Here is a 26306-nt window from a genome sequence, read left to right on the forward strand (position 1 = left end):
AACTCCTTTCCAGAATAATGCTTTTAAATGTATAAAATAATATACACTGGATTACAAAGAAAGCGAATTATTTGAAATGTTACCAAATAATAAACTCATTTTAATATACTATCAGTGCTGGCCGGTGCCGTGGCTCACTAGGCTAATCCTCTGCCTTGCAGCGCCGGCACACTGGGTTCTAGACCCGGTCTGGGCACCGGATTCTGTCCTGGTTGCCCCTCTTCCAGGCCAGCTCTCTGCTGTGGCCAGGGAGTGCAGTGGAGGATGGCCCAAGTCCTTGGGCCCTGTACCCCATGGGAGACCAGGATAAGTACCTGGCTCCTGCCATCGGATCAGCGTGGTGCGCCGGCTGCGGCGGCCATTGGAGGGTGAACCAACGGCAAAGGAAGACCTTTCTCTCTGTCTCTCATTGTCCACTCTGCCTGTCAAAAAAAAAAAAATATATATATATATATATACTATCAGTGCTTTTGTTTTTTATTTTTTTTAAAGATTTATTTATTTTTTACTTGAGAGTCAGAGTTACACAGAGAGAGGAGAGGCAGAGAGAGAGAGAGAGAGAGAGAGAGAGGTCTTCCATTGGATGGTTCACTCTCCAGTTGGCCGCAACAGCTGGAGCTGTGCCGATCTGAAGCTAGGAGCCACGAGCTTCTTCCGGGTCTCCCACGTGGGCGCAGGGGCCCAAGGACTTGGACCATCTTCTACTGCTTTCCCAGGCCACAGCAGAGAGCTGGATGGAAGTGGAGCAGCCAGGACTAGAGCCGGCGCCCATATGGGATGCCAGCGCTTCAGGCCAGGGCTTTAACCCGCTGTGCCACAGTGCCGGCCCCATACTATCAGTGCTTTCAAAAGATTAGCCATTAAATAACAAAAATAGTAGTGGACATAAAACCCACCAAAGTAGATACACAGAAATAATATTTTGAGATACGTGTAATAATTAGAATCTTACATGAAAAAAATCAGTAATTTCTACAGATGACAATATTATGGTCACTGCTAATGCTACTGTGGTTTGATGCCTACATTTATAACCAAGAAACACAACATTTCAGTGGGGGCTTGGTAACAATAAAGATGTAAAATTCTCTATCACCTACATTCCCAGAACCCCTAAATTCTATTCACAGACCTCTTTTTCTTTTCCTTTTTTTTTCTTAAGATTTTTATTTATTTATTTGAAAGATAGAGTTATAGACAGAGAGAAGGAGAGACAGAGAGAAAGCTCTTCCATGCACTGGTTCACTTTCCAAATGGCTGCAATGGTGGAGCTGGGCTGTTCTAAAGCCAGGAGCCAGGAGCTTCTTTTGGGATTCCTATATGGGTGCAGGGGCTCAAGCACCTGGGCCATCTTCTACTGCTTTCCCAGGCCATAGCAGACAGCTGGATCAGAAGTGGAGCAGTGGGACATGAAACAGAGTCCATATGGGAAGCCAGCACCATAGGCAGAGGCTCATCCCACTGTGCCATGGTGCTTGCCCCTTCTTTTTGTTAAATCCCTCAATTCCTTAATTTTCTGTGACTCCACAGGCTTATGGGTGCCTCTTTCTTTCTCCTTGTTTGTTACAGCCCAATTAAAAAGTTGGGGAGAAAGTCTAGAATTACAGAGACATTCACATTGAGCAGGTTTCAGTGATTTTTTATATTCAGTCAATTAGAGGCCAGTTCTGTGGCCCAGCGAGTAAGGCCACTGTCTGCAGTGCCAGTGTCCCATATGGGTACCAGTTCAAGTCGCAGCTGCTCCACTTCTGATCCAGCTCCCTGCTCATGTGCCTGGGAAAGCAGTGGAGGATGGCCCAATTCCCTGGGCCCTTCCACCCATGTGGGAACCCAGAAGAACCTCTGGCTCCTAGTTTCAGCCTGGCCCAGTCCTGGCTGTTGCAGCCATTTGGGGAATGAACCAGCAGATGGAAGGTCTCTCTTTCTCTCCCTGTCTTTTCTTCTCTCTTTGTAATTCTGACTTGCAAATAAAATAAATAAATCTTTTAAAAAAATTCAGCTAATAAAATATCACCTATTGCCGGTGCCACGGCTCAATAGGCTAATCCTCTGCCTTGTGGCACCGGCATCCCGGGTTCTAGTCCCGGTCGGGGCGCCGGATTCTGCCTGGTTGCCCCTCTTCCAGCCCAGCTCTCTGCTGTGGCCCGGGAGTGCAGTGGAGGATGGCCCAAGTGCTTGGGCCCTGCACCCCATGGGAGACCAGGAGAAGCACCTGGCTCCTGGCTTCAGATCAGCGTGGTGCATCGGCCGTGGCGGTCATTGGAGGGTGAACCAACGGCAAAAGGAAGACCTTTCTCTCTGTCTCTCTCTCTCACTGTCCACTCTGCCTGTCCAAAAAAAAAAAAAAAAAAAAAAAAAATCACCTATTATTCCAGGCCTACTTCAAGTCACTTTCTCTGGTAAGGCAATACGATCCACACTACTTTCTCCTATGAATTTCTACTGCACTTTAATCAGTTTACTCTGATTTTAATACTTAATGTGTCTCCATTTCATGGTCTATGGTAGTCACTTCCAGCTACCAGCTGGACAGTAATGCTACTGGTTGCCTACATTAGGCAATAAATATAGACTAAACTAATGTGCAAAAGAGAGATTTTTAGTTGACTATAAACTTAATCTGAATCAACTAAGGATGGGGCTCTATCTTCAGTTTTCTCTCTTTACCTAGCCAGGGAGGTTCATAGGAATCATTTGCTATTTTGTATTATTCAAAGCACACAGCTACGCATACTGCAGGCACTAGATACATCCTTGTACAATGCTCACCTTATTAGTAATATTGTTTAGCTGTGCATCTGTAACTGGAAAAATGAGACTATCTGTAATTCTTTATTTTTAATTTGAAAGGTAGTTAGAAAGAGAGACAGAGAAACAGACAGAGATAGTGATATCCAGATCGTCCATCTACTGGCTCACTCCTCAAATGCTTGAAACAGCCAGGCCTGGGCAGGCTGAAGACAGCGGCCAGAAGCTTGATCCAGGTTTCTCTTGTGGGTAGCAGGACAGAAATATTTATGTCATCATCTGCTGCCCCCCAGGTGCTGGATTGGAAGTGGAGGTAGGACTGAGCAGGTCCTCTAATATTGGATGCAGGCACCCCAAGTGGCAATAGCCAGTTGTGCTGCAACGCCCACTCACGTATTGTTTTTATGATCACTCTCACCTTCAGCGACTCTGATGACGGGCTATACAAGCCGTGTACCTGATATAACACTCATGTGATGCTTATTATGTACCAAACACTCTTCTAAGCACTTTACATACTCATTTAATCCTCTTCCAATCAAATTATGTAGATACTATTTTATGCCCATTTTACAAATGAGGAAACTGTGGCACATATTAGTAAAGAGAATTTGAAGCCGTTCTTTTCCAGAGCGAGTGTGCTTAACTACTATACTGTACTGCTACTCACGATATTCATAAAGTAAGAGCTCGTATACATCTGTAATTTTAACGTGACATCACTGGTTTGAAAACTAGTTTTTCTTCTGTGTTGAACTCCTACATCCTCTAAGCAATCATGAACTCAGCCTATGTATTGTTCACATTTTTTTAAAGTAATAGCAGCTACCATTTACTAAGTGCCTGTTATGAGCTAGATTCTGAGCTAAGTGAATGATAGTACAGTTAATTTTAGTAACAAAGCTATGAGGCAGGAAGAGAACTAGGTTCACATACAAGTAGAAAAAGATTGAGAAATAAAAGAACAAGGATTTGAATCCAAAGTTTATTTGACTGAAAAATCTAAGCTCTAGAGTCTGACACTGTGGCATAGTGGGTTAAGGCTCCTTCTGCAGTGCTGGCATCCCATGTGAGTGCCAGTTTCTGTCCTGGCTGCTCCTCTTCTTTTTTTTTTTTTATTTTTTGACAGGCAGAGTGGACAGTGAGAGAGAGAGACAGAGAGAAAGGTCTTCCTTTGCCGTTGGTTCACCCTCCAATGGCCGCCGCGGCCGGCGCGCTGCGGCCGGCGCACTGCGCTGATCCGATGGCAGGAGCCAGGAGCCAGGTGCTTTTCCTGGTCTCCCATGGGGTGCAGGGCCCAAGCACCTGGGCCATCCTCCACTGCACTCCCTGGCCACAGCAGAGGGCTGGCCTGGAAGAGGGGCAACCGGGACAGAATCCGGCGCCCCGACCGGGACTAGAACCCGGTGTGCCGGCGCCGCTAGGCGGAGGATTAGCCTAGTGAGCCGCGGCGCCGGCCAGGCTGCTCCTCTTCTAATCCAGCTCCTGCTAATGGCCTGGGAAAGCAGTGGAAGATGGCCCAAGTGTTTGGGCCACTGCACCCCCATGGGAAACCTGGAAAAAGTTCCTGGCTCCTGGCTTTGGATAGGCCCAGCTCCAGCTGTTGCAGCCAGTTGAGGAGTGAACCAGTGGATGGAAGACCTCTCTGTTTCTCCCTCTCTCTGTCTGTAACTCTGCCTCTCAAATACATAAATCTTTTTTTTTTTTTTTAATTTAAGCTCTGAAGCACATATTAGACTACTTAAAAAATGTTTATGTCTGATTTCTACAATTAGATTATAAATTCCTTGAAGGCACAGATTATATCTCAAACTTGCTTGTTGATTTTATAATGCTTTGAATGTCTTGATTGATATTAAAATAATGCTTCTTGGACCGGTGCCGCGGCTCACTTGGCTAATCCTCCACCTCCGTCGCCGGTACCCTGGGTTCTAGTCCCAGCTGGAGCGCCAGATTCTGTCCTGGTTGCTCCTCTTCCAGTCCAGCTCTCTGCTGTGGCCCGCGAGGGCAGTGGAGGATGGCCCAAGTGCTTGGGCGATGCACCCGCATGGGAGAGCAGGAGGAAGCACCTGGCTCCTGGCTTCAGATCTGCGCAGCGAGCCAGCCATAGCGGCCATTTGGGAGGTGAACCAACAGATGGAAGACCTTTCTCTCTCACTGTCTAACTCTGCCTGTCCAAAAAAAAAAAAAAAAAAAAAAGAAAAGAAAAGAAAAAAATGCTTCTTGATTGATGGACACAACTGGCATTTCAGAGAAATCAGGATGGTGTAGAGTTCCCATCAGAGCTAGTTTTAAGTAGTTCTTCTGTCTCTCAGGTCTGGCAAAGTAATTATTTATGAGAAAATATGAAATTAGTATATTTTGGGTAGAATAATGATCTCCAAATGTTCATCTCATAATCTTTGGAAACTGTAACATGCAGTCTTACATGACAAAGGGAATTAAAATTACAGATGGAATTAAGGTGGCTTAAAGTTGATCTTAAAATGAGATTCAACTGTTTTTTTCAGAGTGGGTCCAAAGTAATCACGCATTAATACTATAACTACTACTCAAACAGTATTTTTCACTTTATGTTTCTGTGTGGGAGCAAACTGTTGAAATCTTTACTTAATGTATGCTAAACTGATCTTCTGTATATTAAGAGAATCGAAAATGAATCTTGATGTGAATGGAAGGGGAGAGGGAGTGGGAAAGGGGAGGGTTACGGGTGGGAGGGACGTTATGGGGGGGAAGCCATTGTAATCCATAAGCTGTACTTTGGAAATTTATATTCATTAAATAAAAGTTAAAAAAAAAAAGAAGCACCTATTAAAAAAAAAAGAATCCTTAAAAACGAAAAAGAGAGGCATAAGAGAACAGATAGATGGCACTGTAAAAAGGACTTAGCCAGACAGTGCTGGCTTTAAGATGGAGCAAGATGCCATGAACCAAGAAATGCAGGCAGCCTACAGAAGCAGAGAAAGCAAGGCAAGGAATTCTCCTCAGAAGCCTTCAGAAGGAATACATCCCTGCTCATATTTTGATTCTTAGCCCCACGAAGTTAACCTTGGACTTCAGCCCTCAAGAACTGTAGGAAAATAAGTTTGTATCTTTAAATCACTGAATTTGTGGTGATTTGTCATAGCAGCAATGGGAAACTAATACAGCATATAAGTAATGCCAGAAGTTTGAAATTCTGCCCAAAAAAAAAAAAAAAAAATTAAAAGAAAAAACAACCCACAACTATATACTGTGGTTTTAAACAACTTCCAAGTGATACCAACAGCAACAGTGATTTTTTTATTGTACTCTGAACAGACATCACGTAAAATGAAAATGCAGTAAATTTCATCACTATAGATTCATTACTAACATTTATTTTTAAATAGCTGGGTTAGAGACAAAATTTTTTTTTCAATTCATACTTTAGTCAGTAGAAATGTCGTATCTGTGAACACAATCAGAGAATAGTATGGGAAGAATTGAATTACAATAAGAGGGATTTTTGAGGCTGTCATTACAATGTTTAAAATACTTCTTGGCTAATTAGGACCAAAATGTATTGCCTGCCTTACAAATCCCTATATCTTTGCAAACTTAACCATTCTCACACAAAATGAAATGCCTTATTAAATCATGCTCATCTCTTCCATACCATCACAGACTGCTCATCCTCCAGTGTTTTCTCATGGCATTTCCATTCTAGAATGTTCCTTCTCTGTCCAGGCAGCAGAATCTACATTCTCTAATCACTCAAATTCTAATCACTCATATTCTCTAACTACAGTTTAGCTTCTGTTAGACACTATTCTCTATTATTTCCATGTGATTCATTATGATTTCAGGTTTGCAACGTTTTGTTTCTCTATTAGCTCCTTGATCATGGAAAATGGCTGATGGAGTTCAGAGGCATTCATAAATTAGTCTCTAATTTTGTTTATGTTTTAAATTTTCTATAATAAAAAGTCAACAAACAGAACAAACAGCAAGGAGAGGTATCATTTTTTTTATCTGTATTCTTTCAGTTTCTAGGTTTCTCCTTTTCCTAGCACTGTAAAGTTGGTTGAATTAGTTAGCTTCCAAAGTTATACCTCCTTCAGTTGACACAAATGAACTATATGATACCATGATGCAACAGTCATGGCTTTATTCAATAGATTTCTATAAATTGGTATTCAATATTCAAGACAAAACTTTCACTATTGCTCATTAAAGAGCAGCACAAATAATTCAACTCACTGGTTAATTGTTTATATAACCTTTGTACTTTGAAATCTTTGCTTCAATGTTATTAATGCATGACTCCTTGTTAGCATATTTCTGGTAAAAAATGATTGAGGAAGAAGGTTTTCATCATCACTTAATAAAGAAAAAGTTAGAATCAATAGTAAAACTTACTATTGATAGTTTATACCATAAAGTATTAACAACTCAAAATGTTAATTAATTTCTAATTCTCTATTCTATTATTTAGATTTCAGGAAGGTTGATTGGACTTGATCCATCATTTTACGGAAAATTAATTATTTCAAATACATGCACCACTTTATGCAACCTGCCTGATTTGCATTGAGGAAAATTCAGCAGAAGTAATTGAGGCACAAGCAAATACTGGCACTGACTGAACTCAATTTTCATTCCAAATTTCTGCAAAATCCCAAGGCACAACAATATCAGATGCAAGGGGGAAAACAAACAAAAGCAATGTGAAAAGGGAACATGAAGAGAGAATATTACAAGAATCAGAGAACAAAGGGATTGCAAAACTATTTTAGTGCCATAGATGAGCAGTGAGGGCTTCATTCAGGCAAGGTGGAATAAGATATCATATGGCATCCTGACAATTGATGTCTTCATTTAAATGTAAGAATTTACATTCTAATTAGAAAGAATTTACATCTTAATCAGAGGCAGCTGTATTATCTTGTTACTGTTTTTTTCAAAGGTAATGAACTAAAGTACTGCTGTGCTTTTTCAACCAGAAACTAAATAGACAGCATCCAGTGTTATTTTATAGCTTACCTGCTGTAAGCTGTTATTAATATTTTCAAAGATTAAATTCTAACTAAAATCTTTTAAAAATGAAAATTGTATTTGACATCACTAGAATAGTATGATAAAGACTTATTTAAAGTATTCAAACAAATCCTTTTCTAACTTGTATTTTAAATGTACTTATTTATCAAGCTAATAGAAGCCTCTTATGATTTATTAATATAATATTGTTTTCACTTGGGAGGATGTAGAAAAGCTACTAATGCAGATATGTATTACATATTGGCAAAACCTGGTTATTCTCAAACATATGAGAGAGCCTAAATATAAAACTTTACCTTACTGAGACCATTTAAATGAACACATATTCTTTTTTCTTTCTGTGATGTTTAATAAGGAAAGACAACATATATGGAAAACAGAATAGACTGCTAGTATTTCATGTGATTTCATTACTATCACATTAATAACATTTACAAATGTAATGTTCCACAAATGTACACAATTCTGGTGGTGTCCAGGAATGCCATAGTTAGTAGAAGTAAAAGAAATAATACAGCCTAATGTGAGGTTGTTCATAATGATGGTAACTAGACCTAGATATTGGTAGTTGGTGATATTTTTGCAAAATCAAGCCTATTATTCATATGAGAATCAGCATGAGCTCACTGACCCATGGTTTAGAAGAAATTGGGCTTGGCCTAAGAGAAATAAAGCAGGAGAAAATTACAAGTGTTAATAAAAATGTAAAATGTCACCTTTGTCCCTAGCACTATGCATCTTTAGGTTATTGATACTTATTTTCATAAGCTGCATCATTAATATGGAGCTGCAGTATGGTCCAGTTGATAATTTGCAGGTTTATGATTTAATTCATTATGAAATATAATTTTTTCACTAAAATGAAAAGAAGGAAAATAATAATAAAAGATCAAGGCCATTTCTATCAGCCTATTAAATAAATGACTAATTTGACTAATTTGGTCAAAATATTTTTTAAAAATTATAGAGACAGTCTAAAATAATTCTGATATGCATATTTATCATCATAGTGACTTTCTGTATTTGCACATATAAAAGAAAAGCATATGACATACAAACGTGCTGTATTTAAAAAAATAGGATCATTCTGGGTACATTAAAAAGGTAAAATGAATTTTAAGGTGGCATTTTCCTAACCTAGGCCACTCTGATGACAAAGAGGAGATAATTATTAGTTCACTGGTGCCTTTTCTTGTATCCCCAGTAAAGACAATTTATAGAGGAAATGATTCAGATGGGCCTGACGGAATTACTGGCTCTGAAAGATGGCTTTATGCTGCTGTCAGAAACCGTCAGCCCACGTTTGAAAGGTTTATTTGTCTGTGGCTCTTCTGTGTATGATTTGTTATGAGGGCACTTCACACCACAGCGTACACACAGTACCTTCATTTTCAAAAGTGTCCCAGGTAAGTTTTTGATTATCTCTGGATTTTATGTGTGTTTTTTCATAGACAATCTCCTAAAAAATGTCTATTTTATTTTTATATATGTGGTCTGAGTGTGACCAAATAAACTTTTAATCAGAATAAGCCACAGTGTTACATCCACCTTCATCAGTTTCCTACTTGGTCCCATGTTTACTGTAACTATAAATATTCATAACCAATGTAGAAGAGCATAATAAAACATAATATATGACTCCTCTTACTCTATCTCTTGTTTCTCTTATCGCTCTTGACTTGGATTATCACAATTGCTTCCCAATTAGACTTCTTGCTCATAGGCATCTCCCCATCTAATTTCTCCTTCATGGGATGTGGGCTGTCGTATTATATTGTAATCTCTGTTACATGACATAGAAAAGACATGGACTCTAATCCTGATTCTGTCACTCTCTGGGTCTTATTTTTCTCATCTGGAAAATGAAGATGTGTGAGAGGTTTGTCAATGGTCTCTTTTCCCCTAAAACTCAATAATTTTATTTCTGTTCATTTTGTCTACTCTGTGCAGTTATTTCACAATTGTCAACATAAGTTTTCCCTAACCCTAACCTAAAATGCATCCCTGCTTTTTCCTGTATATTCAAGTCCTATTCATTTTTAAAACCCACCTCCAGTCTTTTTAAAAAATTATATTTTTGTAATTCTTTTTTTTTTTTTTAAGATTTGTTTTTTCTTTGGAAGGCAGAGAGAGAGAGAGAGAGAGGAGACACACACACACACACACACACAGATCTCGTTCATTCATTGGTTCACTTCCCAAATGGTGGTAATGGCTGGGGCTAGACCAGGCTGAAGCTAGGAACCAGGAACTTCTTCCTGGTCTCCCAAGGACTTGGGCCATCTTCCACTGCTTTTCCAGGCACGTTAGCAGGAAACTGGATCAGAAGTGGAGCAGCTGGGACTCGAACCTGTGCCCATATGGGATGCAGGTGATGGCTTAACCTGTTAAGCCACATGCTATGCCACAATAATTTCCTCTTTTAATTCACATATTTAACATCTATTTACTGAAGACTTGTGCTGTTATCAGTTATTATCCTAGGTTCTGTGGATATAAGAAATGAATATGAGAAACCTGGGACCCATAATAAAAGAGCTTACAGTATAACAGAAAAGACATATACAAAACTAGCAACAAAGATTAAAGGTTGTGATAAGTGCAAATAAGCAAAAAAATTTACAGAGTATGTGTACATGTACATTATTTAAGTAGGATGATCATAGAAGGCTTATATTCTATAGTATTTCATATATCAGTCTATAGTAACAAGTACAGTTATTTTTCAATCATTTTCTGACCTATTCTGGTTGCAAATCTTGTTTCCCCAACTAGATTGCATTAACAATAAAAATTATTATTGTAGTTGATCATAAACAGAGGACTGAAGATGTACCAGTTTTTGAACTAGGTGATTCATGTATACTTTATCATTTAATTCTTAGAAGAGGTAGGCATTTCTTTTATTGATATCCCATTTTACTCAAGATGAGGAAATATGGGCTTAGAGTCAGACTAAGATATTTGTTTAAAGACAAACATTTAGTAAGTGGTAGAGTTGAAACTAAAGTCCAGTCTGCAGATACTGAAGTGTGGTATGTGAATTGCTATGATAAAGTGGCTTTTGAAGATGGGGATATTCTGTGGGGTTTATTGTCATTAGAGTAATAAACTGTCTTTTGCACATATCTGGCACTTAACAACTATTTGATAAATGAATATCTGAACAGGGAAACCTGGGTCTTTTGGTGGGCATTATATTTCCCCAGAAGCAAGTTCCTTGTTTTGCATAAACTTAATCAGCCTGTGAAGACTTCTTTGGGAGACAGAGACCTTTGGATTGGAAACTCTGTTGAAAAGTATTTCAAATCTAGTTTCTAACATGATTTATCATCATCTTGTTCCCAACTGGCACTGAGTTGTATACACATATGCTTTCCTACTCAGGACCCTTGGTTCTGGGTAAACCCCACACCAGCAATTGCCCATTTTGAGCTTACATTCTTTCACTCAAATGATTTTGACTCACATATTGAAAATATTCAATGACAGGATGTATAGATCAGAGAGTTGTTACACAGTAGGAAATTTAATAAAATCAATTAATCAAGGATCTGCTCTCAAAGAGTTGGAGTTTGGTTTCAGGTATTTTTAAAGACCATAAGGATGTGCTGATAAAGAAAAGTCTTTCACTTATTTTCATATGTAAATGAAAATGGGGGAAATAAGTCACAATCTTTTTATGTCCAACACGATTGTAAATGGCAATGATAACTTTCTTTGCATACTTTATTCTATTAGATACACTAAGATTGGATACCTTAGGCATGGGTAATCCAAAAGAGTAGCTCAATTTTTTTTTTAAGTCAAAACATGCTTCAGCATTATTTTTATTGTGATTTTCTTGCGCATCAGTCAGCTGGTGTCTTTAACATACTTTATTGTTCAAATCCACTTTCTCACTACATGCAAAAACATCAGTTGTGCTGATGAATTAGCTGAAATCAGAGATTGAAAAGCACCAGTTTATATTATAAATTCATTGGCTGTCACTTTTCCTGGAACTGATATCTGATAACTTTTGCCATTCAGATTTAGCCAGATTGGAGTAAATAAGTAGACTATTTAAATGAAATGGTCCTTATTTAAGAAAATGAGATAATGCTATTAATAAAAACTTGAAATTATTGATGCAAATAATCTGAAATGTAGATAATGTGCTTTCAGAACTGGCTTCTTAATGTCTTCTTAATTTGCATGCTGCCAAATTTTAATTTCATTTGTTTTATTTTAATTTGACAGCCACAGACAGAAAGTTGTGCTCCTATCTGCTGGTTTACTCCCCAAATGTCTGCAATAGCTTGACCCAGAGCCAGAAGCTAAGAATGCAATCCAGGTCTCCCATGTGGATGGCAGGAACACAATTACTTGAGCCATCATTGCTGCCTCCTAGGTCTGCACTACTGGGAGGCTCGAATCAGAAGCCGACGTTAAGAATTAAACATAGACACTCTGAAGTGAGACATGGGAACCTTAGCCACTGGGCTAAATGCCCACTCCATAAAACTTTGAAATCTACATTTAAATATCAGAGTTCAATTTCATGGATTTATATGCAAACCATCAGAGATAAAACAGAATTCTTTAATGGCTTTGTGGTTATGAAAGACTAGAGAAACTGTCCAGAGAATCACAATGGATAAAGAACAGAAAAGAGATGAATCAAAACAATTTTAAGATGATAAAATAAAAAATTAGGAAATAAATTAATAAAAATAAGGAGAATGTAGGAACAAAACATGGAGATATAGGTTTACTAGTCTAATTACTGATGAAAATTCCAGCAGATAGATTTTTCTCTCTCTGCCTTTTAAATTAAATGAAGATAAATAAATTAAAGTTAAAAAAAGAGGTCCTTTAAAGCTATAATTCGAGAGAGGGGACAATGATCCAAGGTAGTTACTACATTTTCGAAAGGCACAAGGAGATCCATTCTCAGAAGATAACCACTGCATTGTCCATCTGGGAGCACATTCTGTCCATCCCTTATAATCCTGAGAGGTTAGGAATAGGCCATAGACGTAAGAAATACACCTATATATGATTCACATTCATCTCATGTACAAAGATATGAGCCTAAGCAAGAATCATGCAACATTTAAATATTTAAATACTCAACAAACAACTTATATATAACAAAAAAATTTATAAAGCACCTACCTAGAAGACAAGTTCCCAACAATATTAATTATCCTCAAGTGGATAAGACAGGCTGTTAGGAAATAAAACCTAATTACAAACCATGAAAAATAAGAATATGATTTTCAAAAAAGTTTATTTAATAGAATGAACAAAACTGAGGAAAGAATTAGTAAGCTATAAGATACAGAATTTTTTCCAAGTATAAAAAAATCAAAAGGGCAAAGAAAATCAAAGATTGGCCGGCGCCATGGCTCAATAGGCTAATTCCTCTGCCTGCGGCGCTGGCACACCAGGCTCTAGTCCCGGTCGGGGCGCCAGATTCTGTCCCGGTTGCCCCTCTTCCAGTCCAGCTCTCTGCTATGGCCCGGGAGTGCAGTGGAGGATGGCCCAAGTGCTTGGGCCCTGCACCCCATGGGAGACCAGGAAGAAGTACCCGGCTCCTGGCTTCGGATCAGGGCGGTGTGCTGGCTGCAGCGCACTGGCCGCAGCGGCCATTGGAGGGTGAACCAAAGGTAAAGGAAGACCTTTCTTTCTGTCTCTCTCTCTCACTGTCCACTCTGCCTGTCAAAAAAAAAAAAAATCAAAGATTATAGAAAAGTTAAAAAACACAGACACCAAGTCCTGGAACTCCCAAGTTCTAACTAACTGGTGTTGCAGAAGAGAAGAAAGAGAATGGCAGGGAGGGATCTCAAAATGGGACTTTACTATGTTAAAAGACTGCAGAAAAAATATTAGGAGCACAAAAAATACTTTATCAAAAATTCTTTGTAAGCTAGAATATTGAAGAAAGCCTTTTTATTTAAAATGGGACTGATAAATAGGACTTACAGAATCTCTAAAACACATTTCTTTTGTTGCTGACAAGACATTTAAGAAATGACACCGGGACAGGCTTTTGGCACACCTCTTGGGAGCCTGCATCCCATATTGGAGTACCTGGATTTGAGTCCTGAGTCTGCTTCTTATTGGTGCTTCCTACTAATGAGCACCCTGGGAGGTGGCAGGTGATAGCTCAAGGACTTGGATCCCTGCCACCCATGTGGAAGACTTGGATTGAGTCCCAGACCTCTGGCCTTCTTTTTTTCTTTTAATTTATTTTATTTATTTGAAAGAGATAGAGAGACAGAGAGGAGAATGAGAGAGAGAGAGAATGAGAGAGAGAGAGAGAGAGACAGAGAGGGAATGAGAAGGAAATCCATCCACTAGTTTACCCCCTAAATGGCCACAACAGCCAGAGCTGGGCTACACTGAAGCAAGGAGCCAGGAACCCCATCCTGGTCTCCCATATGGGTGGCAGGGGTCCAAGTACTTGGACCATCTTCTGCTGCTTTTCCAGGTGCATTAGCAGGGAGCTGGATAGGAAGTAGAACAGCTGAGATATGAAACAGTGCTCCAATATGGGATACTGGCATTGCAAGCAGCAGCTTAACCTGCTGTGCCACAGTGCTGGCCCTGACTCCTGGTAGAGCCCCAGGTGTTGCCAGCCTTTGGGGACTGAATCAGCATACAGAAGATCCATCTCTCTCTGCCTATATGGGCCATAAAAATACAATTTAGCTTTATAATATTGTTATTATCAGATCTCAGAAGTGTGGTCTGGCTTAAGTTAGAGAGCTAAAAATGGGTGCACATAGAACAAATGTATTTATCTATTTCAAAGTACTGTTATCTCCCCCCATGTAATTGTTTGCTGTTTCAGTTAAGAATAGAGACAGATAGAGATAGACAGTGAGAGAGGCAGAGAGAAAGGTCTTCCTTCTGTTGGTTCACTCCCCAAATGGCTGCAACAGCTGGAGCTTTGCCGATCTGAAGCCAGGAGCCAGGTGCCTCTTCCCGGTCTCTCATGTGGGTGCAGGGGCCCAAGCACTTGGGCCATCCTCCACTGCCTTCCCGGCAGTGAGCTGTACTGGAAGAGGAGCAACTGGGACTAGAACCCGGAGCCTGTATGGGATGCTGGCACTGCCGGCACTGCAGGCGGAGGATTAACCAAGTGAGCCACGATGCCGGCCCCAAGAACATAGTTTTTTAAGGTTAGTTTATTTACTTATTTATTTAAGAAATCTATTTAATGGAAAGCCAGAGAGACAAAGAGCTCCCATCTGCTAGCTCACACCCTAAGTTCTCACAATAGCTGGGGCTGGGCCAGGCTGAAGTCAGGAGTGAGGAATTCAGTCTAGTTCTGCTCCTTTGATAACAGGGGGACCCAAGTCCCTGAATCATCACTGCTGCCTCTCAGGGTGCGCATTAGCAGGAAGGACTTGAACCCACACACTCTGATATGGGATATGCATGTCCCAAGTGGTGTCATAACTACTGTGCCATACACCTGTCCCATGAGTAGGATTTCAGATACATGTACTGTTGTAAACTAGACATAGCCTAAAATTTACCATTTAACTATTTTTAAATGTACAGATCGGTGGCATTATTTATTGTTAATATTGTATAATATCAAACATTATTATGTTTGACCATCACAGAGGTTAACACATGTTTCTTGTCTTGAGAGAAAATAAGAAACATGGTGGCCTAATTTTGCTTTTGGAGGAGAATTTTAAAATATGACATAACCATCATCAGATAGGTAATAATAACTAGACTACAGAAATTTTTAACTTTCATAATAGTTTTAGAGAAATTACTAAGCTGTCAAAATAGAAAGATTCTGAGCCTGTATGTTTAAATTTGTACAAGAATAACTTGTTTATTTTTATGTAAGAGGAAGAGAAAGAGAGAAAGAAAAAGGGGATGAGGGAGAAGAAGAGGCAGAGAGAAAGGGAGAAAGAATGCAAGTGAGGTACCCTCATCTTGCCAGTCCTAACAAAGCCTGAAGCGGGGAGCTGGATACTCAGTCTGTTTCCCATGTGGCTGGCCGGGACCCAACTACTTGAGCCATTGCCTGCTGCTTCCCAGGGAAACATTAACAGGAAGCTGGAAAAGAGAACAGTCAGGCCTCAAACCCAGACACTAACGTAGGGGATGTGGTTGTCCTAGCAGGCACCTTAACCAATAGGCCAATGCTTGCCCCATGAGAATGGGTTTAAAATCTGTTTGTCTCAACCCAAAGTTTCTAACAATTCAGCAATTAGCTATAGGTACATTTGTATGGCAACCTTGAAAGTCTTAACCTTTAGACATCTGAAAATAATCTCTAAGTCATATTCTATTGTATAGTCAAGAATAACAGTGTTTTATTTAATCTAAATTAGAACTTGTTTTTTTCTTTTTAAAAGAATTTTAAAATTTGTTTATTGGAGAGGTAGAGTTATAGACAGAGAGAGGGACAGAAAGAGAGAAAGGTCTTCCATCTACTGGTTTACTCCCCAAATGGCCACAATGGCTAGAGCTGTGCTGAATCGAAGCTAGGAACTTCCTCCGGGTCTTCCACTCTGCAGCAGGGGCCCAAGCAGTCTGGCGGCCATGTGCCACTGCTTTCCCAGGCCATAGCAGAGAGCTGGATCAGAAGAGGAGCAGCTGGGACACGAACCAGTGCCCATATATGATGCCGGCAATGCAGACAGAGGCTTAGCCTGTTATGTCACAGCACTGGCTCCTAGAACTTGTTTCAAGAAATATAACTAGGAGTTTTACATCAACCATATATATATTTTTAAATAGTTGAGATGTTTTTCTAATTTCAAATAGATACTAATGTATAATACAGAAATAGGATCTGGGGGCCGAGTAGTTGTAGTTTAGCAGATTAGGCTGCTTGTGATGCCAGCATCCCAAGTGGGTGCTGGTTCAAATCTCAGCTGCTCCATTTCCCATCCAGCTCCCAGCTAATGCTCCTGGGAAAGCAGCAGAAGAGGTCCCTGCACCCATGTGGAAGACCTGGATGAAGCTCCTGGTGCCTGGTTTGGCCTGGCTCACACCCAGCTGTTGGTAGCCATTTCGGGAAGTGAACCAGTGGATGGAAGATCTCTGTCCCTAATTCCCTCTCTCTCTGTAACTCTGCCTTTCAAATAAATCTTTAAAAAATAAATTAAAAAAATCAGCTCTGAAATGATAAGAGATAATTTGCCTTGATGCATCTGTGGTAAGATGATTGTATTGCAAACTAAATGCATTGTGTTTTTTGAATCCTCTATTACTATTGTAAGCAGAACAAATGCACAGATGGCATGGGCCATAAAAATATAATTAAGTTTTACAGTATTGTTATTATCAGATCTCAGAAGTATGCTCTGGCTTGTTAAGAGTGCTCACTATGTGAGTGCATATAACATTTTTGGATTTCAAGTTTTCAAACATATTTACCTGATTCAAAGTATTGTTATTTCCCTCCACGTCGATGGTCTTCAGTTTCAGTTTGAACACATTTTTTTAAGTTTGCTTACTTACAGCATTATTCTACTCATTAAAAAAAAAAACCCTCAAACTACATAGCTGTTTAGCAAACTTGTAACAGTTATTTCAAAAAACATCTTTTAAAAGGACTTTAAGAATATAAAGAGATATAAGAAGCTTATTGAAAACCCATCTAAATGGTATGACAGCTTAAAGACTAATATTCAATCCTCAAACTGGAGTTCTCTATCTTGGTTATTAATAAAAATATCTAAGGAAAATGAAATGTTTGAGTACAAAATCCTTAACTATATCCAAAGTGGTATGGAGAAATATAACTATATCTAAGATGGTATGGATCTAGGAAAGAGTACTTTTCTTTTACAAAAGTTCAAGTCAATGACTATTTGAAACTTTAAAAACATATTAGGCATTATGGCTATTCAAGTGATTAGTAGATAAAATCAGAAAACAGTAGTAGTGATTGAAGTCCAAGTTTATTCCATAAAGAGGAAGGAAATCTTACAGGGTGAGGGATTTAGAATGGTATGGTAGTCAGTTTTGCATTACCATAACAAAATGTTTAAGGCAGGCTACTTATGAAGAAAAAAGGTGTATTTAGCTTACAGTTTGGAGGCTGAAAGTCAGTCCAAACAGAACGGCACAGGCTCTGGCAAGGATCCTTCCTTGACTTCATCACTCCAAGGCAGATAGAAAAGGAGGGGCATATGAGTGAGGAACTGATTACATCCTGAACAGGGAGCCGGTGAGAGGCTAGGTAGAGCCACACTTGGGCTTCTGTAACAATCTTGTCTTGAGAACCAGTCATGGTCCCATGAGGAACACCTTAATCTTTTTGGAGGGCACACTCCCAGTTGACCCAAGGACTTCCCACTAGACTGCATCTCCTAAAAGTCCAAATCATCTCCTAACACTGCCAGCCTTGGCACCAAGCCTCCAACACATAAACCTTTAGGGATCATGTCACCCATATCCATATCACAGCAGATGAAGTTCAGAGGCAGGGAGGAGAGGAAGGAATCCCCTCATTTCCACATTTGTACTGCCATATAAAAGACTAGGAGAAGGACATGTATTTTCTGCCTTTCTTTGGGATGCATTTGAAAATAGTTAACGTAGAACATGCTCTCCTGATGAATTTAACCATGTATCTCTCAGGGACATTTTGTAGACGATATTTTGACACTTTCTTGAGTGAACTCTCAAAGGTCAGAGTTTGGACACAAATGTGCCCATATGGAAGAATTCACATATCCCTATCTCCAACTTTCACCATTCAAAACATTTGCTCCAGTTTCTTTCTTTTTTTAAAGTTTTTTTATTCATTTACTTGACAGGTAGGGTTGCAGTTAGTGAGTGAGAGAGACAGAGAGAAAGGTCTTTTTCCCTTGGTTCACTCCCTCAAACGGCCGCAATGGCCAGAGCTATGCCGATCCGAAGCCAGGAGCCAGGTGCCTCTTCCCGGTCTCCCATGTGGGTCCAGGGGCCCAAGCACTTGGGCCATCCTCCACTGCACTCCTGCTCCAGTTTCTTTCTTTGAGTAAGAGCACACTCCCGTATGCACAAATATATACCTACCATCAGTCTTTTTCTAAAGAGTTCAAGGACAAGCATTAGATATTACTCCTATAATCCCTAAATATTGAATGCATGTTTCTGAAGACAAAGACATTCTCTTACATAGTCATCACATAATTTAGGGGTGGGGAACATCTGCCTGTGGGCTATATAAGGCCCATGAAAATTATTTGGTTTGGCCAAAGCAACTGCAGACATGTTTAAAAATCCACTAAATCTACAACAGGCTAATTTTTTTTTTTTTTTTGTGACAGGCAGAGTGGACAGTGAGAGAGAGAGACAGGGAGAAAGGTCTTCCTTTTTCCGTTGGTTCACCCCTCAATGGCCGTTGCGGCCGGTGCGCTGTGGCTGGCGCACTGCGCTGATCCGAAGCCAGGAGCCAGGTGCTTCTCCTAGTCTCCCATGTGGGTGCAGGGCCCAAGGACTTGGGACATCCTCCACTGCACTCTCAGGTCACAGCAGAGAGCTGGACTGGAAGAGGAGCAACCGGGACAGAATCCGATGCCCCGACCGGGACTAGAACCTGGGGTGCCAGCGCTGCATGTGGAGGATTAGCCTATTGAACCATGGCGCCGCTCAGCAGGCTAATTTTTAAGTTGATAATTTTGTATGGTACACAAATGATGCTATAAATACCCAATTATCCCAGGAAGAAAAAAAGGTTTCCCACCTCTGAATAATTCTTCAAGTGAGGAAATCTCACTTATACAATATCACTGTTAATCCACAGACCTCATTCAAATTTTAACTGTCCTAGCAATTTCAGCACATTCACTCTCTCCCAATATTTTATGTTTCTCTCTGTCTTTCACGTGTTCAACAGTTTTTCAAGAATGCGGTAATTTTATTCAGTGGACTGACCACAAACCCAGATCCACTTGATATTTCTTAATGATGATTTTTTTTTGGGCAGGAATATCGCTAATATGACATCCTATTCTTTTTTTTTTTTAAATCAGTTTTTTTCTTTTTTTTTCTTTTTTTCTTTTTTATTTTTTGACAGGCAGAGTGGACAGTGAGAGAGAGAGACAGAGAGAAAGGTCTTCCTTTGCCGTTGGTTCACCCTCCAATGGCCGCCACGGCCGGCGCGCTGCGGCCGGCGCACCGCGCTGATCCGATGGCAGGAGCCAGGAGCCAGGTGCTTTTTCCTGGTCTCCCATGGGGTGCAGGGCCCAAGCACCTGGGCCATCCTCCACTGCACTCCCTGGCCACAGCAGAGAGCTGGCCTGGAAGAGGGGCAACCGGGACAGAATCCGGCGCCCCGACCGGGACTAGAACCCGGTGTGCCGGCGCCGCTAGGCGGAGGATTAGCCTAGTGAGCCGCGGCGCCGGCCTGACATCCTATTCTTTTTAATACTTCACATCAAGGTGGTGTGCCACATGTGAAACTGAACCACTGGTGATGTTAACTTTGATCATCTGGTCACGTTGTTTGTTCATTGGGTTCCTCCACAATCAAATCACCATTTTCCCTTTTTAGCTATTAGTAGTTTTTAAGGAAGATATTCTGAGATTATATCAATATTCTTTTCCTCATTAAACCTCATGACACCTATTGGTCAGCCAGCTTTAGTTTCCACTAAAACTCCCATCTGATTTGAATACAACTCTGATGGTCCAATGGTAATTTTCTACTTTCATAATTCTTTTGATATTTATTCTTTGCTGTTCTACCATAAGAGGTCTATCCATCCATCCATCCCAGTATGGATTCATGAATTTCCATTTTATTTAATGAATTTTTATTATTTATTTCCAAGACTTGCTAAGTGGGAGCCTCAAGTTGGCTCCTGTGCCTTTTCTCATATCTCCACCATCTGAGTATTGTGTCATATTATACTTCCTATACCCCATACCTAGCATTAGCTATTTTTTCCAGAGGCTCAGTCTCTCATTTTTCTGTGGGATTAGATACCTAGAATTTGGTGTATGGGTACTTGGAGTGTTTCCTAGGTTGTTACTGCTTTTAAGCTCTTTTTAAACAATGCTAAGAAACATGGGAATGTATATAGTACATAAACATGGAGATACAATATGTCTATATGTATTTCTCTGTGTGTGTGATATATCATCATTAGCATTTTATTTATTCTAAATTTTCCTCTTTTAAATTTTAAAATGTTTCATTAGTATAGCAGGCTATGAGGAACAAATTTTTATTTGGCATATTCATATGCTACATGATTATGTATATTTTGATTTTAATCCCTTTTAGTCTTACAAGACTGAGAAGTAGTGGTCTTGTATTTTGCCTTTCTACAGCAGTCACTTCCTCCTCATTCTATTTTCATAAAGTTAGTAAAGGAGAGTCTGTTGGGGTCAGAGAATCAGATAGGAAGAAATACAGGAAAAAATGTAGTTTAAATTTTTCTATGGTTATATCCATGTAATTAAATGCATCGAAAATGTATATTTGATTGGTCAGTGCAAATACAAAAATATAAAGGACATGAAATAAATGGAAAGGATTTGGAAGGATATTTTAATTGGTTAAAATTTGGTCAAATACCAGTATACTTGGGAACAATAAATAACACACAAAAAGATATAGGGCTTATCCAAAATAGGCTCATATGCCTAAAATTTATCAGTTTAATACAAATATGTGTTTAAAGTTTCAACTTTAAGTATACTATGCATATTTTATACAGGATTAGACTAACATACCACCCCCGCTACAGCTGGGAAGGTTAAACAACAGTATTCAAATCTGATTTAGATATAACAGCTGTTCAAATGCCAGGGCATACATTACTTGAAAATGTGACCATTCAGTTCTGTTAAATATAAGCTGCTGCTCTGGCTATGCACATTATTTTCCCTAAAAAGTTCTTAAAAAAAGACTTCTTGATGTGAACTAAAATCACTACTTAAGTTCAATGGTTTCTTTTCTTCTTTTTTTTTTTTTTTTAACTTTCTCTTCCTCAACTTTCTGAAAAAGATGAGTGGGACACTTCTTTTATATCATCTCTTGCTTCTCATTAGCTAATGACAGTACAAAATGATAATATGATATAATATATTATATATACTCTTGACAGTACAAATGATAAAATATAATATCACATATTTTAATATATATATCAGTGAAAGAGTGTGGTACTGTTTTTGAGAGGAACTTCATTAGTTGTATTTAAAGTTTTTAGTTTTGACAATTCCATCATAGTCACATGGTACACATGATAAGTTAGAATTTTATAACTCCATTCTGAAGGATAAAAGAAAGATATAAAATCCTAAAGTTTCCAAGAATAACTAGAAATACTTTATTTAAAAGTAAAATATGATTTTTTCCTCCGTTATAATTCAGCAACTGAGAGAAAATTTTCATTTTAGACCAAGGAAGACAAATGCTGGGTACAGGAGGCATTATCACTCTGCTGGAAAGGGAACGTCTTCGGAAGATACCTCTTTCAACATCACACAGGAAGCCAGGGGCTGCTCTTCACCAAGATTCATTCCACCCAACAAGTTATACTCTTTGAGTGGGGACTGGAGTTTATGTTTCTTTCGTCCCTTGTCAATAAATACAAAGCATTTGCACTGTGTCAGAAACTCTGCTAGGCTTTGGGGAACCAATGGTGAAGAAGACATTCCTAGTCTTTCTATTGACGCAACTGAGCATGTAGAAGGGATGCTATGGGAGACCAGGAGGAAGCACCTGGCTCCTGGCTTCAGATCAGCGTAGTTCCAGCTGTGGCGGCCATTTGGGGGGTGAACCAACGGAGGGAAGACCTTTCTCTCTCTCTTTCTCTCTCTCTCTCTCTCTAACTCTATCGGCCAAATAAATAAATAAATAAAAGGGATGCTAATATCAACTGCAATGTAGCATGGTTACTGATATGATAGAGTAAGGACAGGTACAGGAAGTTAAGAGCACAACAGGAAGCATTTAATCCAGACTCAGTGGATAGATCTGAGAAGCCTAGAAGGAGGTGGTCATATTTAAATGGTAGTTTGTGATAATAGAAATTAGCCTCTCTGCGAGGGTAGAGAGGCTGTTAGATTGGGAATTCCAATCAGAGGCCATAAAATGTGTGAATATGCCTTTGAGAAATTTAAAGAATTTAAGTACAGCACAAGAAAACTCCTGTTTGGATGAACTGCTCTCCCTCCTGTTATTTGGCAAAGCCACAATAGAGAACTGGTATCTATCATTCCATACTTTTTCAAAGTGAGCAGGGGGAAAGAAGTAAAAAGTCAGTGTATTAGTGTGACTAGGTTCTTACCATGTCCTTGAAAATGGAAACTGTATGGCTGACTTTTTTTTTTTATTATTTATTTGAAAGGCAGAATGACAGAGAGAGGTATGAGGGATGGGGTGAAGGGTAGGGGGTGGCAGAGAGAGAGAGAGAGAGTGAAAGCTAACTTCTACTCACTGGTTCACTCCTCAAAAGCCTGTACTAGCTAGCACTAGGCCAGATGGAAACCTGGAGCCAGAACTCCATCTGCTGCCTTCTAGAAACTGGACTGAAAGTGGAGGTGAGTCCCTGTTGCAGGCACCTGATAAGAGAATGCAGGTGTTCCAAGCAGTGGCTTAACCTTCTGGCCAAAATGCTCGCCCTGGCTTAGTTTTTAAAAATACACATTCAGAAACTTTTTTTTTATGGAGTTTTCAAAATTCATTATTTAGAGGGCAACAGCAAGTAGGGAAAAGACCTACAACTAGAAGTGTATGTCTTCCTTTAAAGACTCTAGATCATACCTCTTATTAGCAAGCTTAATGTAGGTTAGTTACACTTTATTTGGGTTCCTCATCATTAGCAGGAGAGGGTTAAGAAAGATGGTATGTATGTATTCCCAGTGTAGTGTGTGGGTTATGTTAATAATACAATAATGAGGATAATAATGTCAACATTCTGCTCCATGAGAGCCCTGGATTCCTTCAAACTACTTTTTGAAATCTTTCAATTCAATCTGAGCAGCTCTGATTTTCTTAGATTACTTTACTATGCCTCTGAGTAAGATTTTATATAAAGAAAGCATTCTACAGCTTAAAAAATTTGAAAACTACTTTTTGTTTCATGGCACCATTCCATAGACTCCCAACATTTAAATCCTTACTTAGTTACTTAAAACATGGAACAATTTTCCTATTGGCCTGAAAAGGCAAAAATTATGAGTTCTTAAATGATGTTTTAATACTATGAAATATATGTTACTCAGTAACAGTCTGATAAAGAGATGTTATAAATTATTTCAAAATAACCAGCTTTGTGTCATCTCAGGAAATCTAATTAGGAAAATGATATTATAAATATTTATACTCCTAGTTTCATTATAAACATTGTGCTTATTGTTTTAGCTTCAGAAAAAAACAAAGAAACTTTAGTTATTAAGTATGATGTTTGGTAAAACAAGTGGAAATTTATGTACTGTTTTATTTGGTAAGGTTAGAAAAAAAACACATTGGCAGTTAGGCAATTCTAAATTTACTATGGACTATTTTTTAAGCTTAAAGATAAAACTCAGCCTTATAAATGAGAAAATGATGTACTAAAAGCAAGATACTAAATCAATTTGAAACACCAAACACAATTCATGCCTGACTTTAAAACTCATCCACGAAACATTAATCTACACAAAGGCCAGAAATTGAATGAAGCATAATTTGTGAAACTGATACCTTTCATCACAACCTTTAACTGAAAAGGTCATTAGATATATTATATCTAAGTGAGCAGCTTATCCCTGCTTCATTACTGATAATTAAGACAAGTAATATTTTCTTGACAGTAATGTGTCCGTTAACAGATATAGTCTAGTTTGCATAAAATAAGCATTAATTACCATAGTACTACCCCAGATAAAAAAAAATTAAGTACCTGTGTAACATTGCTTCATTATTTTTTCCCCTTAATTTCCTTAAAGAATTAGCAGGCTCAGAAAACATAATGTACATATTAAGAAATTCATCTCTAGTCATGTTTTGAATTCATAAGGGCTATAACGAAATAGGTATTCCGAAAACATGATCAATGAAAAGGCAGGCATGTGTGACCAGTATCATTCACGTGATATGTAGTAACTTGGCTTGCTGAGCTACTTGAAGTGCCAGAAACAGCTGCCCTTTACTATTAAGAATAAAAAAATTATAAGTCATTTATTTTACTTATTTGAAAAGTACATGTGTTCATGTGCACACACACACACATACACACATGTGGCAAGGGAGAAGGAGAGGGAGGGAGAGACAGACTGGAGGAAGGGGGAAAGAGGGAGATAGAGAGAAAGAGAAAGTGACAGACTGACAGACCTACTTGTCCATTCCCCAAATGCCCACAATGGTCAGGGATGGGCCAAGCCAAAGCCAGGAGCTAGGAACTCAATCCAGGTCTGCCATATGGGTGGCAAGGACCCAGGGTACTCAAGAGCAGGAAGCCAGAATTGAGAACATAGCTGGGACTCGAACCCAGGCACTTTAGTATGGAATGTGGGTGTCCTACGTGGTGTGTCTTAACTGTCCTGCCAAACACCTGCCCTGGGACTTTTTTTTTTTTTTTTTTTTTTTTTTTTGACAGGCAGAATGGACAGTGAGAGAGAGAGAGAGAGAAAGGTCTTCCTTTTGCCGTTGGTTCACCCTCCAATGGCCGCCGCGGCCGGCGCATCGTGCTGATCCGAAGCCAGGAGCCAGGTGCTTCTCCTGGTCTCCCACGTGGGTGCAGGGCCCACGTACTTGGGCCATCCTCCACTGCACTCCCAGGCCACAGAAGAGAGCTGGCCTGGAAGAGGGGCAACTGGGACAGAATCTGGTGCCCTGACCAGGACTAGAACCCGGTGTGCCGGCGTCGCAAGGCGGAGGATTAGCCTATTGAGCCACGACGCTGGCCAAGACTTTTTAATAATTAGAGAAAAGAGAATCAAAAGTACATAAAAGGCGTTGAGTAAGAAAGCATATGAGCACATGCCTTGTAGTGATGAATATTCACAAGGTTTCATCCTTGAGAGGTGAGTGTCAATCACCTACTAGTATTTTTCTAACTATGCTTGCTCCTTTTTGCCTGGGTCTTGAGATACATCCCTTAAGAACTCCATTTAATGCCACTTGTGCAAGTGTATCATATTCCTTAGATGTGCTGGGGGGAGAAAACATTGGACAACTATTCAGTGAGATATGACACATTACCACTGGTAAGAGCAGTTGCCTGGTGGTAAAGTCAGGTGGAAGGTGAGTGATATGAGACTCATCTCCCCAGGTGAATTCTCTTTAAGCAGTATGGGTGGAATAGGTATGCTACAGTAGTTCATAAAGCACAGGCTTTGAAACACAAGGTTATTGGAATTCCACCTCTGCTACTTACCAACCATGAAACATTGGTAGAGTTAAGCTCTCTGGCCTCTGCTTTACAATTATATGAAGATAGGGGCCAGCATTGTGGCGCAGCAGGTTAAAGCCCTGGCCTGAAGCGCTGGCATCGCATATGAGTGCCGGTTCTAGTCCTGGCTGCTCCTCTTCTGATCAGCTCTCTGCAGGGAAAGCAGTAGAAGATGGCCCAAGTCGTTGGGCC

General features: G+C 39.6%; 1 protein-coding gene across 5 annotated transcripts in view; it reads right to left on the bottom strand.

Moving 5' to 3' along the window:
• The window catches only part of ELP4 (elongator acetyltransferase complex subunit 4), a 280207-nt gene that overhangs the window by 69432 nt on the left and 184469 nt on the right, over positions 1 to 26306 (bottom strand). The window contains exons 10-11 of one of the 5 annotated variants that reach the window (XM_070071856.2): positions 12928 to 12979; positions 11479 to 11705 (exon numbers count right to left, since the gene is read on the bottom strand). The exons of 2 other annotated variants lie outside the window; for them this stretch is intronic. In XM_070071856.2, coding sequence (XP_069927957.2) covers positions 12962 to 12979 — 18 coding nt within the window. In that variant the 3' untranslated portion in view covers positions 11479 to 11705; positions 12928 to 12961. Of the gene's footprint in view, positions 1 to 11478; positions 11706 to 12927; positions 12980 to 13025; positions 13471 to 26306 lie in introns of those variants that run through there. 2 more of the 5 variants (XM_051825657.3, XM_051825650.3) reach the window with 2 other exon arrangements.

The sequence above is a fragment of the Oryctolagus cuniculus genome, chromosome 1 (genome assembly GCF_051225735.1).
Source record: "Oryctolagus cuniculus isolate XC-2025 breed Fujian yellow rabbit chromosome 1, ASM5122573v1, whole genome shotgun sequence".
Lineage (NCBI taxonomy): Eukaryota > Metazoa > Chordata > Mammalia > Lagomorpha > Leporidae > Oryctolagus > Oryctolagus cuniculus.